This window comes from Alternaria rosae (assembly GCF_020736505.1).
Source record: "Alternaria rosae strain MPI-PUGE-AT-0040 chromosome Unknown BKA58scaffold_6, whole genome shotgun sequence".
Lineage (NCBI taxonomy): Eukaryota > Fungi > Ascomycota > Dothideomycetes > Pleosporales > Pleosporaceae > Alternaria > Alternaria rosae.
In genome coordinates this window covers 411,662-428,825 of record NW_025763575.1, presented here as the reverse complement: position 1 = coordinate 428,825, position 17,164 = coordinate 411,662, and the positions used below count along the sequence as shown (strand labels likewise).

The window sequence follows — 17,164 nt, the reverse complement described above, 5'->3', positions numbered from 1 at the left end:
TCTCAAGACTCCAATGAGTTGCTCTGAACTGTCAACAGTCAAAGCAGGACGTCATTGTGCACGATTCACCAGTGTAGCGCTCGGCACGGTCCCGAACTTTAGCTTCTGGCTTGACCCGACCCACAAATTCAGCCGCATCTTGATCTCGACCAAGCTCAACATGCCGATTCTTGGAAAGATCTGAGCCAGGATCGCCCATGTACGCTTTCAGTACCTACCAATCTCATCCATAGAATGGCACGTCTACATTCGATCAACACCAAACTAACTTACAAGCGGCGATCATGCCGTGCGAAGAACATCTCGTTATCGAGATCTTATCATGGTGGGCCGTACTAAGATCGTGGCGCGAGCGCTTTTGTCATGTCCTGCAAAAGTTCTGTCGAGATTTTGCCAGCTATTCCTCTCCTTGTCGCAGTGAGGTGAAAGATACACAGCATGGCTCTTCCAGCTGCTTCACGACCCGTCTCTTGGTCGAATACTACAGCAGCATCAACAAGACCACCAAGCCCTGTCAAAACCGAAAAGGACCATGACACGAGTCGCCAGCCGTCGACGATAGCAGACTTCAACCCAGGTATCGACCCCGAAAAAGGCCCTCCACCAAACAAGAGTCAAGAAGCAACACCAACCGCTCCCCATGCTTCCTCGCAAGATCGCCCTGCAACGCTCGACTGGGACGGTCCAGATGATTCTCTGAACCCTCACAACTGGAGTGCAGCGCGAAAGTGGTATCAAACATACACCATATCAGGCATCGCATTCGTAGGAACATTCGCATCATCTGTCTTCACACCGGCCATCGAACAAGCGGCATCAGAACTGCACTCCACCCAACTCATCGCAACCTTTGCATACTCGATATACGCTCTCGGACTAGCCTTCGGTGGACCCTTCGCCGCGCCTCTGAGCGAGACATTCGGACGGCGACCCCTGATCTTCATCAGCCTGCCCATCTTCGCGCTCTTCATCCTCGGAACAGGTTTCGCGCAAAGTATGGCGAGTCTGGTGGTGCTGAGGTTCTGGGCTGGTTTCTTTGCTGCTCCCAGCTTGAGCATGGGATCAGGCACCTTGAGCGATATCTGGCCGCCTGAGAAGCGGTCCGGTCCCATGTCGCTGTATGTCGCAACACCTTTCATGGGTCCAGCGTTAGGGCCCATTCTAGGTGCTGCGGTGACACAGACACGTGGTTGGCGCTGGACATCCTGGCTGATACTCTTCTTTACTATTGTGCTTGTCATTGCGCCTGCGCCTTTTTATAAAGAGTCGTATAAGCCTGCCCTCCTGCGCCAGCGCGCAAAGAAGCGAGACCTTCCACTGCCGCGATCGCCGACTGAAGGCATGTCGTTGCCGAAGATTGTTAGTACATATGCGACCAAGACGCTTACTCGGCCGATGCATATGCTCCTCACCGAACCGATTGTTGCCACGTTCAATACGTACTCTGCTTTTAACTTCGGCCTGCTATACGCCTTCTTCGCCGCTTTCCCGTACGTCTTCGCGACAGAGTATGGTTTCGACAGTCTCTCCACAGGCTACACGTTCCTCGGTTTGGGCGTTGGCGTTATCATTGCTACTATTTGTATCGTCTCTTTCAGTAAGCTTTACTACCTGCCTCGCGTACGCAAAGCGATTGCAGAGAAGATACCAGCACCAGCCTTCGCAACATCACGGCTGGCTCCTGAAAAGCGATTGCCTCTTGCATTTGCCGGTGGACCTATTCTCACTATCGGCCTCTTCCTCTTCGGCTGGTCAGCAGCCTACCGCGTACATTGGATTGTACCGACCATCGCCGAAGCCTTGTTTGGAATGGGTAACATGCTCATCTTCATGGCTTGCATGATGTACATCACCGACACCTATGGACCACTGTATAGCGCTAGTGCCATGGCTTCAAACGCCATATTGCGATATGTACTTGGCGGAACCTTTCCTCTTTTCGCAGTACAAATGTTTCGACGACTGGGTCCACAGTGGGCGTGTACGTTGTTGGGTTGTTTGAGTATCCTGGGTGCGTGCATACCGTTTGTGTTGGCGAGGTACGGCGAGACGTTGAGGAGTAGAAGTGGTTACAAGAGGAGCGGTTAGACAATTGAAGTGTAGAGCAATATATGAACATAACCTTCAACTTGCCTAGCAATTCCACTGAGACAAGATATGCATTACCTTTGCGTGATATTAAGACGTTCGCCGGACGAAAGCGTTACAGGTGTGGTTCTTAAGTCTCGTCAGATCGGTTGGAACAATGGGACATTGTCTCGGTAGTTTCGGAGCAATGATGCCGCGAGACACACTACGTACCCCGAGCGTAAGAACACATGTGTGCCTGTACGTCGATACTCAAAATAATTCCATTTCCTTCCAAAGCAAAAAATGTCTTCTTCAAACCCTCTCAATGCAGACTACGCATGGCCGCTGTACGATGACGAGCCCATCGGAGGAGCCTTCGAACTCGACACCGCCAATGGCATCGACAAAGCCGTCGCCACAAGCGTCACACGTCCCTGGCTCTTCGGATTTAGGCCCACTACATCTACGCCAAATGGAAGAGGTATCCTTATTCTAGGTGGTGGAGGGTACATCGAGCTCATGGTGGGAAGAGAAGGGGTGCAGGTAGCGAGGTGGCTGGCAGGACTGGGATTTCACGCTTTCGTGCTGATTCATCGCTTTCCGAATAAAGAGACGGGAAGTCAGGCGCCAGTAGACGATGCAAGGCGGGCTTTGAGTTTGATTAAAGAGAAGGGTTTTGTGGAAGGCGGTCTGGCTGTGTGCGGTCTCTCGTCTGGTGGGCACCTCGCTGCATCGCTACTTTCGACATATCCCACGACTTGGAATAGACCAGATGTGAAAAGCGGCGTCCCGAAACTCGACTTTGCTATTATTGGCTATGCGCCCATTTCTACGAACGCGAAAGGTCGCCAGATCATTGCGGACAAGCCTGCGCTGGAGCCGCCAGAGAAGCAGGCGCTTTACGATACCGTGCAGCCAGACGTACAGTTGGAGAGCAAAGTTCCGCCGACCTTCATAGTGTATGCTGGAAATGATCCGGTTGTGCCAGTGGTGAATGCGTATAGGCTGGCCGAAGGCATTACGAAGGCTGGTGCGCCTGTGGAGCTTCACGTCTTTTCGGATGCGCCGCACGGGTTCGCATTGGACACGCTGGGACTTCCAGTGAGCGAGTGGCCGAGTATATGCGAGAGGTGGATGAAACAGGGTGGCTTCATAAGATAAGTGCAATGAATTAGGTCAAACAGTCGTCTACTTAGCGGAGAACGTGATATAGCCATGTGGAAAACGAGCAGTTCGTTAGTGCAAGCTCTTGCATACTGACTGATACCTGTAAGCTACATGCTACGCCATCATAATCTTTGAGTTGTAGCGGATAGTAGCAACGTCTCAGTTCACTAAACTCTCAGTCTTGAGTGGTCTTAACGGCATTGGGGAGGTGCATTATGCAGTAGGGTGTAGGAGCAACTGGCAAGCGTTGACGAAGTAGTGTTAAGGCGATATTCTTTACATGAAGACCACTCGCATAATCTGTCAGCCGGCGAGACCAGACTGAGTCCGATGTGTGCCTGCTTGAGATGACATCCGGATGCGGATCAGGCTGAAACGGATAGGTCGGCAGAGAAGTAGCAAGATCACAGGTCACTGAGTTCAAACGACGTTTGTCATGTGTGATATGGAGTCTAGTATTGCGGTACTCGCGTGCTGCGACCAAATGTCAAATGAAGTATGATGTGGCTGTGAGGCGTGTGGCGAGTAAAAAATGTCATGGTGGCGGGGAGGTGATCAGGTCTGGGCAGGGACCGAAGCCTAGCGCAGAACCCGGGCAGGGTGACGTACCCACCTTTCGGTCGCGCCTGCCCGCGCCTAGAGGCAGCATCCCTCGCGCCTCGACTCCCGCCATGAGCCAACACGCAATATTGCTCCTCTACACTTCAGACGACCGCCGGAATAATGGTGCGCATAACAGAGAAACGACAGCATGGAAAACCGAACTGACCATCGCAGGCGTCGCTTTTGCGGCAACTCGTAGCCGGCCCTCGCGCCAGGCATGCTGAAGCTGGCCTCGACCTATGCTATGTGACAGACAACAGTACGGTCGCTCCTAGATGATTGCCAGTACTCGGCCTCTGACAGCGTCTAGTCATCGCTACTTCGGGCCCTAGTGGCACTTACCCGCAGCGCGCCTATCGCAACCCGCTTGACTCGCTCGTAAAGTTTCTCGACTCGAAACATGGCGACGATTGGGCCATATGGGAGTTTCGCGCTGAAGGGACGGGCTACCCCGACTCGGAGGTCTACAATCGCGTCTACCACTACCCCTTCCCCGATCATCACCCGCCGCCTTTCGCACTCATACCAAACATTATGGCTAGCATGCGCAACTGGCTCCATGAGAAGAAGGGGCGGGTCGTCGTAGTACATTGCAAGGCCGGAAAAGGGCGATCAGGAACTGCTAGTTGCAGTTATCTCATCAGCGAGGAAGGCTGGCCGGTGCACAAGGCTCTGGATCGCTTCACTGAGCGGCGCATGCGGCCTAACATGGGCAAAGGCGTCAGCATTCCTAGCCAACTCCGATGGATAGACTACGTGGATCGCTGGGCCAAGCACGGCAAGTTATATGTCGAGCGGCAGGTCGAAATACTTGAAGTACACTGCTGGGGCCTCAGAGACGGTGTCAAGATCCAGATCGAGGGCTTCGTCGAGGATGGCAAGCTCATCAAGAACTTCCACACCTTCACCCGCGACGAGAGGGAAATTGTACGAGGCGAAGTCAAGACCACCGGCATGGCACAGGCGGTGCAGGAAGTCATGTACAAGAATGGCTTTGGCCCATCAAAGACGAGCGAAGGTCCCAAGAATGGTTCGACTTCCTCCCTCGAGCAGCAGCAGCAGCAGCAGCAGAGCAATGTCGATGGCGCCACGGGCGAGCCAAGATCATCGCGCGAGAGCCTACCCACGGGCACAGGCGATGTCGTTTTCCGTCCCGCCAAGCGCGTAGTCCTGCCCACCAACGATATCAACATTGACGTCGAGCGTCGTAACAAAGCCGCCTTCGATCTGACCATGGTCACCGCTGTCGCACACGTGTGGTTCAACACATACTTCGAAGGGAACGGCCCTGAACAGAATGGTAATGTTGACCAGTCGGGCATCTTTGAGATTGCATGGGAAGCCATGGACGGCATCAAAGGCTCATCTCGAAAAGGCACACAAGCTTTCGAGCGCATAGCCGTAGTCTGGCGCGCGCTCTCTAGCGAAGAAGGCCGACCTGGTGTTGTCATTACAGAACCGAAGGAGGGTGAGCCTGTACAACAAGCCAAGCCCGCAGATTGGAGGGGTACCAAGGGCGTGGAGCCGTCCGAAGACAAAGATCTAGGTGTCCGCACAGCGAGCCCACCCAACGAGCAGTCCGACATCAGCCGAGCGAACAGCGTCCGAAGCGAGAACAAGAAGGGCACCACCATTGTCGAAGCTCCCGGCCGGAGGGACAGCGGAGACAGTGACACCAAGCATGTCCGACCTCATGGCCCGAATGGGGAAAAAGTCCTGATGGAGCCGAACGGTTCTGCTTCTCGAACAAGCACGGACGCGACAAGGAGTGGGCCAACAACGGCAGCCTCAGACCCCACGCAACCAGATCGTCCTGACAATTCTAGTCATGTTGCTAGCGACTTGCGATCCGTAGACCAGCCTGCCGGGTCACATAAGAGTGGGGGCCACATTGGCGGGATCGCAGAGAGTCTAAAGTATCATGTCTCGGGAGCAGCTCATACCAACGATCTACCTGATGGAAAGCCTGAGAGTGAGATGAAGGACGCGAAGGAGCATGCGCTTGGACACATGCATTTTGGCAAGAAAAAGACAAGTTCGTAGGTGCCTATACCCTTACGGCGACGGCAAAACTCGTGCATCGCGTCGTTGTCTTCGGTAATGCGGGGCGTTATTTGGAGCTGCATGACAGAACCGGAAGCTTGCGGTTGGCGTCTGGTCAGCGTATCACATGTGCGCACGAATCGTGCCCTGCGCGTGTCGCATGCGCTGTATGTATTGATGAGGCGTTGCACAGCGCGGTTCTTTCGCTATGAGAAAGTGTTTTGGGTTTGTAAGATCGAGGTTGGTTTCGCTGTTTCTCAGATATACCACTTGCTTCCGATCCAATAGAGAAAAAGAGTTACTTCTGATCAGAAACTTGTCAACACCAATTACCCTAATGTATGCGCGACTGTATATTCGTGCAGCATGGGAGAAGTGAGGCGAGCTATCCACCTGTGCTCGGTAATGCACTCGATACCTAGCTAATACAACTAATCATTCCTTCAGGGTACGACCGGGCCACTCAGCGCGACACACGAACGACCACCACTGCATCTCAGCAGCAGCCGATGAGAACACAGCACCAACTGATGAGCCACTTCGGTAGTATGCATGTGCGTAGAGAGCACAATGCATCTTTGCGTTACCGGAAATGCAGGGAAGTGTGATGTAGAGACAGCCGCACCGCCACCGAACCAGTCCATAGGTATAAGAGCGTCACGCAGTGGACGGCCGAGTTCTGTGATCCGTACAGATGCCCTCGAGATCGAGAGGTGCAGATAAACGATGAAAGATTGATTGGGACCGGCGAAAGCGAGCGCATCCACACTCCTGCAAGGCTGAAAGCGTTGTCAGACGAGGCCCAGCTCCGCTCCGCCATAACATTGGTTACCTCCTCACCGGTCGTCGCGACATCGCCCTTTTTTCAGCCTGTGTATGCATTATAGCCTGCTCAGGCCAATACATGAACGAAACGTTGCTCCTACAGGAAGGTTGTGGCTAGGCAGCAGATTCGGCTGAAGAGGTTCATTAGGTAGGTGCGGCCTCCACTCCACCACCACCCTGTACTGATATGGTAAGGAGACGATCTAGTCGAGCACACTGGCTCTCAACAAGTTCAGCCTTGTCGAAAATCGTTATTCAGAGCTCGTCATTTGCCGGATCCTGATTTAGGTCACTGCGGGGTAATCGGGAACGGTAATACAAGACTTCAGCCTAGTAGTGGTGTTGTGTGGGCATGAGATGTGATTAGAGAGTGCTGTGGGTCGGAAACAGAGACGGAGTGAGGTTAGGCTTCACCTTGCGGCTCCGTTTGTGGATAAGAAGGTGTGAGACCTAGGTCCTCCTCTTGTCTCAGCCTTGAGACTGTCTCATTTGTAACTGCTTCATTTGTAACTGCTTCATTTCTTGAACGACTCGGACCCCAAGTCTAGGTGTTACGACTTCTCCCAGGCCCCTATCTCCTGCAGCATATTCAACAGTTAAGCAATAGCAAAGAGCGAGCCTCGCATCTTGGCAAGTCTACGACCCATGAACGGACCGGACAGTTCGAAGAATTCTTCCACCAAACCTTCCTTACCTGCCAAAGCTAGCAAAAAGCTTTCCGACACCTCATCATCGTCACCAGTCATTGTTGCAACCCCGTCCGTGAGGTCCGACCCGGACGACATCTCGCTGCACGAGCCAAAGATGGATTCTTCACAAGAGACTGTCGAAGCTCACGTGGCTGATACAGCTCAAACTACCGATGAGAAGCAGGCTGCTGTTTCTGTAGAGCATACTGAGGTGCCAAAGTCTGAGCTAGTCGTTGCGAAGAAGAAGAGTGTCAGCAGGCGAGGGAAACACGCACCAAAGAAGTCAAGGCGTAAATCTGAAGAGACGTCTACATCGGACGATAGTGGCTCTGAGAGCGACAGTGAGTCGGAAGACAGTAGTGAGGACGAGAAGGCTAAGCGTAAGAAAAGGCGGAAGTTGGCGGCGAAACGAGCAGCAGCGAAGAAGAAGCAGCGGGCGAAGGCTAAAAGCAAGAAGAGCAAGAGTACGAGGCACGATTCAACGAGCGAGGATGAAATTTCGTCTGATACTTCTGATTCAAGCTCCGACTCCGATTCAGAGGCAGATGACAAGAAGAGCCGGCGGAAGGCCTTGCGAGCCAAAGCCAAAAAGAAGAAGAACAAGAAGCTCGACAGCTCTAGTGACGACAGTTCTTCCGACACTTCGAGCTTATCCGACAGCGATTCAGATTCCGAGGATGAGAAATGGAGACGTAAAAGAGCGAAAGCGAAAGCAAAGCGGAAGGCAAAAAAAGCGAAGAAGATCGAAAGTTCTGGATCATCCTTAAGCTCATTATCATCCGAGGACGAGCTCGTTGTGCCGGCTCCGCCACCAGAGCCTCCGTTGCCAGGAGATAGTCTTGACACACAAGTGACCAAAGTAAGTGGTCTGCTCAACAGTCTCAAGGCGCAACAAGCTTCTCTCAACGCTGCCGCCGTATCTACTACCAGGCTTGATAAACCAGTCAAGAAGAACGCTCTCGAGTTCAAGCGTGTCGATCAGGTCTTCGACATGAAGATACACGATTGGAAACTCGTTGAGAGTAACGCAGACCAAAAAGATGAGTTTGACTGCGTCTTCACAGTGCGTAGAAGACTCAACTGGGAGGGCAAGTATCAAGAGACACAACTGGATATCAAATCCAAGTTACTCCGCAATGCACTTCAAGAGGTTTTCAAGGACTGCAAGAGTATCAGCCTGGTGGAAGACATCCCGCAGATTGACCCCCACACGCTATTTCACTACTACGATGAACTGAAGACCTACATCAAGAAGACGCTGAAGTCAAAGCTGAAGAAAGCAAAGAGGTCGAAAGAGCAGAAGCGCCTCAAACAGCAGATTGCGTCATGCAAACTGCTTGTTAGTTACATCGACGAGGATTATACTGCGACACGCAAGGCTCTTCGGCCCATGCTCAAGGCGGGTACGATCACGTACGACCTCGTTTGGGCCTTGTTCAAGCCAAATACCATCGCCTTCACTCCCACGTACCACAACAAGGATGATCCGCGATGCTTCAAGGTAGAAACTGCGTACGAATATGAGAGCTGGATGACGGGAGTCAAGTCGTGGTACGTAGATGGCAAGTATCTGGAGTACGACGGCAAGTCTTTTGGCCTTGGAGACCATCAGATTACGATCCAGGCTTTCAAGGGCCACAAGAAGATTACCAGTCTCTCGGCCTACCCGCTGAAGTATCACAAAGATTCTGAGGTGAGTCGTTCACCGGCTAATTGAGCACAGCTTAGCTAACAATCTTTCAGAGTATCAAGAAGCAACTCGTCGATCGAGGCAAGAAGTTCGTCGCTCTCCAAGGCATGAACTACCGTCTCCAGAAGGGTATTGCATACATGAAGCACAAGAACAACATCATCCGCTTCATCATCAATGGCCGCGTCATGGTCGATCCCGCCATCTTCCGCCGCATTAATCCCAACTATCCGCTCTCGTACCTCAAACAAGACGAGCTTGCACAGAATGAGGAAAACGACGATGACGATGACGATAGTGACGACTGCTGCTGTGGGTCTGACGAGGGCGAAGAAGACGAGGAGAAAGACAAGATGCGCATTGTCATGTGGAAGGACAAGAAGGGCAAGAAACACCCCATCCGTGTGCCACAGAGCGTCATCGACAAGGAAAAGGGCGACAGCCCCGACAAGCAGGTCGAGACCGATGAAGACGGCTCAGAGAACAAGCAGCAGTGCTTCACCGAAGAAGAGCTCCTCATCGCCTCTCCAGTCGTCCTCGGTTTCGCCTTTTCCGAGAAACTCTGGCTAGAATTCTCCCTCGCCGGTATCGACGACATCAAATGGAACGACGAAGCCTTCTCCAGCCTCGTTCTGCCCAGCCGTATCAAGCAGAACCTCAAAGGCCTAGTTTCATCCCACCGCTTCAACGCCGCAAAGACAATCGATGACGTCATCCAAGGCAAAGGCAAAGGCCTCAACGTCGTTCTTCACGGCCCTCCCGGTGTAGGTAAAACGCTGACTGGCGAATCCATCGCCGAGTACCTCAAATGTCCGCTCTATGCCGTCTCGGCGGGCGAACTAGGCACCAACAGCCGCTCGCTCGAAACCGATCTCAACCGTATAATGGACATTACGCATTCCTGGGGCGCTATCCTTCTCCTCGACGAAGCAGACGTATTTCTCGAAGCGCGCCAACCCCACGACATCCACCGCAACAGCCTCGTGTCTGTCTTCCTGCGTCTAACAGAGTACTACCAAGGCATCCTCTTCCTAACGACGAACCGCGTGGAGACGTTTGATGAAGCGTTCCAGAGTAGGATCCACATGGGTATCCGATATGACAACCTGGAAGCCAAGGCGAGGAAGAAGATCTGGCAGCATCATATCGGCAAGGTGGAGCAGATGGGTCGCGACGCTGAGGCCGAGAAGAAAAAGGGCAAGGATAAAGACAGTGGTGAGGAGGGTACTGCGAAGGATGGGAAGGAAGATAAGGGCGGGAGAGTGATGAAGCCGTTTACCGAGGCGGACTTTGATGAGTTGAGTAAGCGGAGCATGAATGGGAGACAGGTATGTGGCTTCGTTGTGGTGGTATGCGTGCATATCGGCTAATAAATTCTGCAGATTAAGAATACGGTCAAGACGTCGCAGTCTATTGCGCTTGCGGAGAAGTCGGTCTTCAGCATGGAGCACGTCAAGCGTGTGCTCGAGGTCGCGGAGGCTTTCGAGGACGACATGCGCGGTGGTGGAGGCTATCGTGATGCTAAGAGGATGTATACCTGAGGCGGGTCTTCTTTGCCTGTGGGTAGTACTAAACTTCCTTTGCTGGTTCTCCAGATCTGAAGGGTTGGGCAGGGCTTCTCGTTTCGAGACACCATTTGCTTTCGTCTCGATGCAGTATGTGCTGGCACGTGACTCGGCGGCTTGTTCTTGTTTTTGTATACGTCTCCCCTCAAGTAAACTATTGCCACGTTGGTTGTTTCTTCGAGGTCCGCTCCAAGGCTGTGATCGTATGGCGTGAGAGCTTCATGACGAGTCTGCAGACTTCGTTCAAGGTTGCTCCTCCGTCATCCGTAGCTCTTTCCAAAAGGAACATTAGAGGTCTTGCGATGTAGTAAGGTGGAAGGCGCAGACGTCGCTGACAAATGTCATGATGCTGTCATGAGCGTTCCTGGCCGGTAGATACTGCCGGCGCTTCGGGAATAGCGCAGAAGCCGACGCTGGACGCCTTTGAATCTTCGACGTCAGCTAGCTGTGCACTTCGACTAGTGGAGCACGATATCAACAAGCGCTACGTGCGATGAATGCGCCTTTTAAACCAAACTTCATGCCATGTTCCACCACCAAGTTCGCATGTGGTGTTACTCTGAAGCTGTCCAGATTTGGAGATGACGTCCTGCATACTTACGCGCGCCTGCATCACCTGCAGTCATGGCTGGCTATCGCATCTACTCACAGGATCATCCATAGCCTAAATTGACGCGCAACTAGGCCAACTGACGTCGTATCTAGTGGTGAGTTCTAGCCCCAGTTTCATGAGTGCCAAGCAGCAGTGGCTGGTATCAACTCCACAGCGTCCCCACGCAACCTCGGTGACCTTTTCTGGGGCGCGTCAGCTCCAGCGCGGAAATACTTCAATCTTCACTTTATTCCCGCCAACGTTGTGCCCACTGTTGCCGCTTGGATCCTCGCATTTGCCCGTCATTGTCAAACACTCGGACCAAGCTCACGCGTATCCCGATCGCCGCACGCGCTGCACGATGGATGACGAAGGCACGCAGCCCTCGACAAGTCCTGATCCGTCAACCGCCAGCGCGACAGGCACCCACGGCGATGCGCCACCAAAGAAGAAGCAAAAGCGCAACAAGCCGACGCTGAGCTGCGAGGAGTGTGTCGAGCGCAAGACCAAAGTGAGTGCATCGCTCTGGCGCAATGGCAGCCCGAGACTGAACCGACGCAGTGTGACCGAACTCGTCCTCATTGCTTGGCTTGCATCAAGCGACAATCAATATGCAAATACTCCGACATCGCCAACTTGATCGCGAATTCCACGGACAAGTAAGTTCTCATGGCATCCCTGGACGCGCATCTGCTGAGCCTTTGCACAGGGTTGGCGCCGGTCGCACTGCGGGACGCTCCAGAAAAACGAGCGCGAGGCCTTCGTTGCACCTTGGCAGCGACCCGCACCCACATGGCAAGCCGCCCGTTCAGGTAATACACCTCCCTTGTTCCTGTCGTATCATTGCGAACCTCCTGCGAACGCATGTCGGCCCAACCCTTCGGGCGCCGCGTGCCTATTCGCGACTGTGGGGCTATGAGGAATCGGCCGAACTTGTCGGGTCAAGACCTGACGAGTTTCGTGGCCGCCAAATACTCCTAACCTGTCTCTGGCAATACTTCATCATCAGTGATAATGTTGTGAAAAGCATTGTTCCAGCGGTTCTCTGACTCGTTTGACAGGCCCACATCCAGGTACCACCAACGCCAGTCAGAGCACAATATCGTAGCGTGTCATTGTCATCGTCAGGGTCCTCGCCATTCCTGTTATCAAACATACCGTACTCTAACCACACGCCTGCGCCATTCTTTGGTCTGGGTTCTGAGCACCCCTTTGCTAATTACTGGACGAGTCGAGGCGGTCTCGCCGAAGTTGTCGGCGTGCTACCAGCTAAAGAGCAGGCAGACATTCTGGTAGACAAGTACTTTGATGCTGTTGACCCAGTATATCCCATGGTGCATCGTAGGAACTTCTATGCCGATTACCAACGTTTCTGGTCGCTGCCATTAGAGGAAAAACATACAGCAGACCCCGTGCTGGTTGCTCTTCACTTTGTTGTGTACGCTATGGGTACGCAATTTATCCGTACCACTGATAATCTCGAGCGAGCGAAGATTGCCGAGTTCTACATATCAGCTGCTCAGCAAGCGTTGCGAGTATCTTCGTACCTTAGTCGAGCTTCAGTCAGAACGTTGCAGGCCATGGTTCTGATAGGATACTTTTTGATGAACGACAACCATGCTTCTGATGCATGGGCTTTTGGTGGGGTTCTAGTACGGCAAGCGTACGCCATGGGGTTACATCGCGACCCCGACATCATTGCGCCTCGGTGCTCACTGAGTGACAAGCAGCAACGGCGGAAGCTCTGGCAAGCCATATATTTCCAGGACACATTCCTTACCGTTTTACTAAAACTCCCACCGACCAGTGTTTTCTCAGACATACAGCCAGAATCCCTGAGCGATGACCTTGATGAATACATCCCGAACGGTTCTTCGAACAACGGCACAACAGACCCCGTCATCAATCCCATGAGCATCAGCAACATCGCCTCGAACCACGATCTCTATCCTTCCTACGAGCTGTCAGATCGAAGATACATCCGTTCGATGTGGCACATGGCCAACCTTGTGTCCCGCACTGTCTGCATCCCACGTTCATTGGCAACGCCCTTGACGACCTCGATCTCGCACAAAGCCGAGCTGGTAAACGAATACTTTGCTCTGCACAAGACCTTTCCGGAAGATCTTACGGCATCTGACGAAACCACTATACGCAGCATGGCAGAAACAAACCCACGCGGTTTACGGCAAAATTTGTTCTTTCGAAGCAACTTCTGGCATTGCGTCATGGCCATACAGGCGGATGAGAACCCCGCAGAAGGCGTACCGTGCGACGTCAAAGGTGCGCTGGACGCAGCTAGAATGGCATTGCAGCCTTTCTTCCATTTCTGGGAGTATCTCAGGATCGATGCCAGTGTATGGTGGGTGTTCCAACACCGCGCGTTTGAGGAAGCGGTGAGTCCAAGACCCCCTACAGCATTGCTGTATTATTGACATTTACCTTAGCTCCTCATGGCACGCATCCTCGGCCAGCAAGCGCAACCGCTTTCACCCAGTCATAATGGCATGCCTCCTTCAGCAGACCCTCTGCTCAAAGACGCGAAAGAAGATGCACGAAAGTGTCTGGATATCTTGGATCTGGTCGGCATTGCACCAGAGATGCAGAAGACGAGGACGGAGGTGCTCAGGACTGCGTTTTTGGATATATTGTGGTAGTTGCGCGTAAATATAGGCTAGATAGCTGCGGCAGCAGTGTCGATTCACCTAATAATGTAATATAATTAGGAATTTGGAGATCAGTGCAAGTAGATATCAGGAAGTTTGCTACTGGTGAGGGAAATAGATACGAAAGATGTCTCGGTGTGGGGCGATGCGGGTTGATTACGAACATGCCTGGGCAGATAGAACATCTGTTTCAGGAACAAAGGCCGTAATTTACGGGTTCAAGTGCTTATGGTCGGCGATTTCCTGTGGTCAATTGCTGCAGACTCTGCCGCGGTCATCGTGTAGTCGGACCTTTGCCAGGCCAGCATTTTGCTAGCCCGTTTCACGCGCCGCTGTGCCTGTGCGGACGAAGCCGTTACGTTTGTAAGTAGTGGTGTGTCAGCCATAAGATGAGGGATTGGGCACGTAGATCAACGAAGAAGACGACGTCTTTTTTCTATCTAGACTGCCCAGACGGCCTGGTCTTGGTTCGGGCTGATTATCGGAGTCGTTCTTCAATATGCGGGATGATCGTGATAGCTCAGTGCTCAGGTACTTAGCTAGACTCATGTGACATCCACACAACAGCCCTGGAGTCGTTGAACTTACTCTTGAGGCTCATCACGACGGGTTTTTCCCATTGCAATCATTGTCAGTGTGACAGCTCGGGATCAGACACTTCCTTGATGCCCCGACACACTGAATCGACTAATCAATTGTGGTGGAGCGTTTTTCGACAGCAACCTTATTTTCCATGAACGGTATTGATCGCGGCGCTCGCACTTTACATTACCGATGCAGCGGAAGACAAGGCTAGGTGATGGACGGTCAGCGGGGATCGTTACTGAGGATGGCACGAAAGCGGAATGCGGACGAAAGGGGAGGTGGGCCAGGAGCGGTGAGCGGCGAAGGGGTTACGGAGATGATCTAGATGATCTACGCGGGCAGGCAGTGAAAGATATCGTGGAGGAGTCCGAAATTGGTCAAAGTCGGGGTGTGCTTGTTCTGGCTTTCGCGCTAGCATCTGATGAGTCTCCTCGCGAGGGATTTCGGTTGTGTGCTTTGAGATATCGGTATTAGGTGCCGGTGGTTACCGGACTGAATTGCGTCTAAACCGAGAGTGGATAGTCAAGTCGAATGCACAAATGTAACTGCTTTAATGAACGTGCTGGTGCTTGAATACAATGAAAACGCTGTTGAGCAACACTGATGCAAAGATGCAAACGAATGGCGATTGATGCAGAATTCTATTACTATGGGGTATCGTGCAGTGCTTCAAATGAAACTTCTATTTTAAAAACGCTCATGGACCTTTGCGGCCTTTCCAGTCGATTTACTATCGAGAGTGGAGTCGCTGGACCCTCCAGGACTGCCTCTCCTTTCACGGTCTGCCATGTTTTGACGACTCTTCTCTGATGTTTGTCGCTGCTCACGTTCATCTAGAACGGTGGACGTAACGTAGCCAGGCAGTCCCTGCTGTTGCTGCCATGCTTCTGAAGGTTGGCTTCTGCCCAGTATAATCTCCTCATCAGAGCTGGTGCTCTCTCTCCGAGCTCTGGAGGTTGTAATCGTGATCGACTTCTTTATCGAAGGCTTGAGCGTGCCCAATTGGGTGCCCGACTGGAGCGGGCCGGAGTTCAGCGAAGGCTTACTCCAGGGTAGAGCTGAGGCTGAGCGAGTGATCTCGAGAGCCTGCTTCATGAGAGGCCTCAGAGTCGCAATCGAACCAGCTGTTATGCCCAATCCTACCTCCACCGTGCTCCAAATCGCAAAATCGGTTGTTCGGTAGAGGAAGTCGCCCTTGTATCCCTTTAACGTGGTCGTGTACGGAAGACGGATGATCGTTGCTGTCGAACCACTATCGATTTGTTAGAGACGTTGTTATGCGGCTCGCGAAATACTTACATTGCGGCAAGAGCAATGACCGACGCGACCATGACTTTCATGCGTTTCTTCATGTGCAGATCCTTGACGATCAGAACCGGGAGAATTGCGAATACCCAGTCTGCAAACGCGTTGAGTCCAGAAACGACGAACGTGAAGTTCATGACCAGGGTTGCTGACAAGCAAGTGCCGTGGTGATTAGGGTTCAGGTCCCACCAAAACGAAACGGGCTTGCACTGGAAGATAACGACCGATGTGTATGCGACTCCCACGATGGCAGAAACCACCATGATGAACCGAATGACCCAAATGTGCATCGGTACGACGGTAATTCGCAGCAAGAAGAACCCGACGGCGATCTTGAGCATGCATGTCGATAATGTGTAGAATATTTCGCAGAAGAACCAGAAGTGAAGGGCCGTTTGCGCTTGTTCGTCGGTGAGTTTCTCGCGACGAACACCTGTTCCGTGGAGAGCACCGCCGATTTGGGACACGAGATAACCGGTGAAAAAGCAAAGCGTGACGACCATGCAGTAGTCGTCAATGCCGAATCCCTTCACCATGAAGATCCTACATTCCTATCAGCGACACGCCCAAAAACAGTGAAGATAGCAAGTGGATCTTACCTGACATAGCAACGAAGCCCAACGGTGATATATGTTAAGATCAAGAACGTGAGGGCTATAGCCAGCACCGAACCACTTCGGTCCTCCATACTCGGTGGTGTGTCGGGAGAATCGTCAAAATAAGGTTATGTAGGCGAGGGAGAGGATTGATGAGTCTGGAGAACCGCGATTCGAGCACGATCTTGCAGCATATTGTATCTCGACAAGTTCGGCGTGCCCCTCGTCGACGATCGCGCGAACAGACGTCTCAACGCTTTCTCCGAGCCGTGTGCCTCCTGGCATTGTGAACGCTAGAATACTGTTAGCAACAAAACCGAAGCTGCTCTGGGTATCCTTGCGACGGTAGTCGACGCAGGTTACTGTTCGAGCCAGGTTCATTGTGGGGCGGATCCATCATGGCGAGGCAAGAAGATCGGCAACGTGCTTCGCTAAGCGTTGCCACGCGAGAAAGGGGAGTCAGAGTTGTTTGCTCGGCCATACATTAGGCCATTTGGTCGCCAAAAGCAAACGAATCTGTCTCTAGCCTTCTTCTAAATCCCCACTGATGAAAGCCTCTGGATGCTTTTGTCAATCTGGTGGTTCCAATGGTGAGGCGTGCAGCGGGAGCTTGAGTCGGGAGGAGCATTTAGCGAGTCAAATGTGTGCACGGAATCATGCAAGCGTGGACGTCACCGCGTCGAGGTGCACAATCTCATGGCGAGGAAGGAACTCCGAAGAAGCCCACTTTGCCTGAACGGGCGAAAGGAGAAAGGTCGATCATACTGG

General features: G+C 52.6%; 6 protein-coding genes across 6 annotated transcripts; 5 read left to right on the top strand and 1 right to left on the bottom strand.

Moving 5' to 3' along the window:
* Window positions 1-403: 403 nt before the first annotated feature.
* BKA58DRAFT_386254 (benomyl/methotrexate resistance protein) lies at window positions 404-2,312 on the top strand. The gene has a single exon (XM_046170443.1). It carries the CDS (start codon window positions 439-441, stop codon window positions 2,086-2,088), a length of 1,650 nt encoding a protein of 549 aa, XP_046023977.1. The 5' UTR covers window positions 404-438; the 3' UTR covers window positions 2,089-2,312.
* A 53-nt stretch (window positions 2,313-2,365) lies between these two features.
* BKA58DRAFT_458719 (Alpha/Beta hydrolase protein) lies at window positions 2,366-3,231 on the top strand (the record flags this gene model as incomplete). Its single annotated transcript, XM_046174682.1, has 1 exon — window positions 2,366-3,231. The coding sequence occupies exon 1, from the start codon at window positions 2,374-2,376 to the stop codon at window positions 3,229-3,231; it is 858 nt and encodes a 285-aa protein (XP_046023976.1). The 5' UTR covers window positions 2,366-2,373.
* A 652-nt stretch (window positions 3,232-3,883) lies between these two features.
* Window positions 3,884-6,198, top strand: BKA58DRAFT_340139 (phosphatidylinositol-3,4,5-trisphosphate 3-phosphatase). Its single transcript, XM_046168324.1, has 3 exons — window positions 3,884-3,963; window positions 4,015-4,099; window positions 4,151-6,198. Exons 1-3 carry the CDS (start codon window positions 3,961-3,963, stop codon window positions 5,881-5,883), a joined length of 1,821 nt encoding a protein of 606 aa, XP_046023975.1. The 5' UTR covers window positions 3,884-3,960; the 3' UTR covers window positions 5,884-6,198.
* Window positions 6,199-7,052: 854 nt separating this feature from the next.
* Window positions 7,053-10,987, top strand: BKA58DRAFT_188084 (uncharacterized protein). Its single transcript, XM_046165543.1, has 3 exons — window positions 7,053-9,090; window positions 9,141-10,415; window positions 10,470-10,987. The coding sequence occupies exons 1-3, from the start codon at window positions 7,354-7,356 to the stop codon at window positions 10,626-10,628; spliced, it is 3,171 nt and encodes a 1,056-aa protein (XP_046023974.1). The 5' UTR covers window positions 7,053-7,353; the 3' UTR covers window positions 10,629-10,987.
* Window positions 10,988-11,382: 395 nt separating this feature from the next.
* On the top strand, window positions 11,383-14,375 carry BKA58DRAFT_386248 (fungal-specific transcription factor domain-containing protein). The gene is made up of 5 exons (XM_046170442.1): window positions 11,383-11,755; window positions 11,806-11,903; window positions 11,954-12,056; window positions 12,306-13,640; window positions 13,692-14,375. The coding sequence occupies exons 1-5, from the start codon at window positions 11,606-11,608 to the stop codon at window positions 13,899-13,901; spliced, it is 1,896 nt and encodes a 631-aa protein (XP_046023973.1). The 5' UTR covers window positions 11,383-11,605; the 3' UTR covers window positions 13,902-14,375.
* A 753-nt stretch (window positions 14,376-15,128) lies between these two features.
* BKA58DRAFT_188047 (uncharacterized protein) lies at window positions 15,129-16,594 on the bottom strand. Its single transcript, XM_046165542.1, has 3 exons — window positions 16,400-16,594; window positions 15,795-16,343; window positions 15,129-15,747 (listed from the first exon to the last, which is right to left on the bottom strand). Exons 1-3 carry the CDS (start codon window positions 16,486-16,488, stop codon window positions 15,183-15,185), a joined length of 1,203 nt encoding a protein of 400 aa, XP_046023972.1. The 5' UTR covers window positions 16,489-16,594; the 3' UTR covers window positions 15,129-15,182.
* Between the last annotated feature and the right edge of the window lie 570 nt (window positions 16,595-17,164).

Coding starts and splice junctions, on each gene's coding strand:
- BKA58DRAFT_386254 (XM_046170443.1), top strand. CDS start 439: ATGGCTCTTCCAGCTGCTTCACGACCCGTCTCTTGGTCGAATACTACA.
- BKA58DRAFT_340139 (XM_046168324.1), top strand. Junction 4,100..4,150: donor ATGCTATGTGACAGACAACA/GTACGGTCGCTC, acceptor GACAGCGTCTAG/TCATCGCTACTTCGGGCCCT.
- BKA58DRAFT_188084 (XM_046165543.1), top strand. CDS start 7,354: ATGAACGGACCGGACAGTTCGAAGAATTCTTCCACCAAACCTTCCTTA. Junction 9,091..9,140: donor AGTATCACAAAGATTCTGAG/GTGAGTCGTTCA, acceptor ACAATCTTTCAG/AGTATCAAGAAGCAACTCGT. Junction 10,416..10,469: donor GGAGCATGAATGGGAGACAG/GTATGTGGCTTC, acceptor TAAATTCTGCAG/ATTAAGAATACGGTCAAGAC.
- BKA58DRAFT_386248 (XM_046170442.1), top strand. CDS start 11,606: ATGGATGACGAAGGCACGCAGCCCTCGACAAGTCCTGATCCGTCAACC. Junction 11,756..11,805: donor GTGTCGAGCGCAAGACCAAA/GTGAGTGCATCG, acceptor GAACCGACGCAG/TGTGACCGAACTCGTCCTCA. Junction 11,904..11,953: donor ATCGCGAATTCCACGGACAA/GTAAGTTCTCAT, acceptor GCCTTTGCACAG/GGTTGGCGCCGGTCGCACTG.
- BKA58DRAFT_188047 (XM_046165542.1), bottom strand. CDS start 16,488: ATGGAGGACCGAAGTGGTTCGGTGCTGGCTATAGCCCTCACGTTCTTG. Junction 16,344..16,399: donor GGGCTTCGTTGCTATGTCAG/GTAAGATCCACT, acceptor ATAGGAATGTAG/GATCTTCATGGTGAAGGGAT. Junction 15,748..15,794: donor GTCATTGCTCTTGCCGCAAT/GTAAGTATTTCG, acceptor ACAAATCGATAG/TGGTTCGACAGCAACGATCA.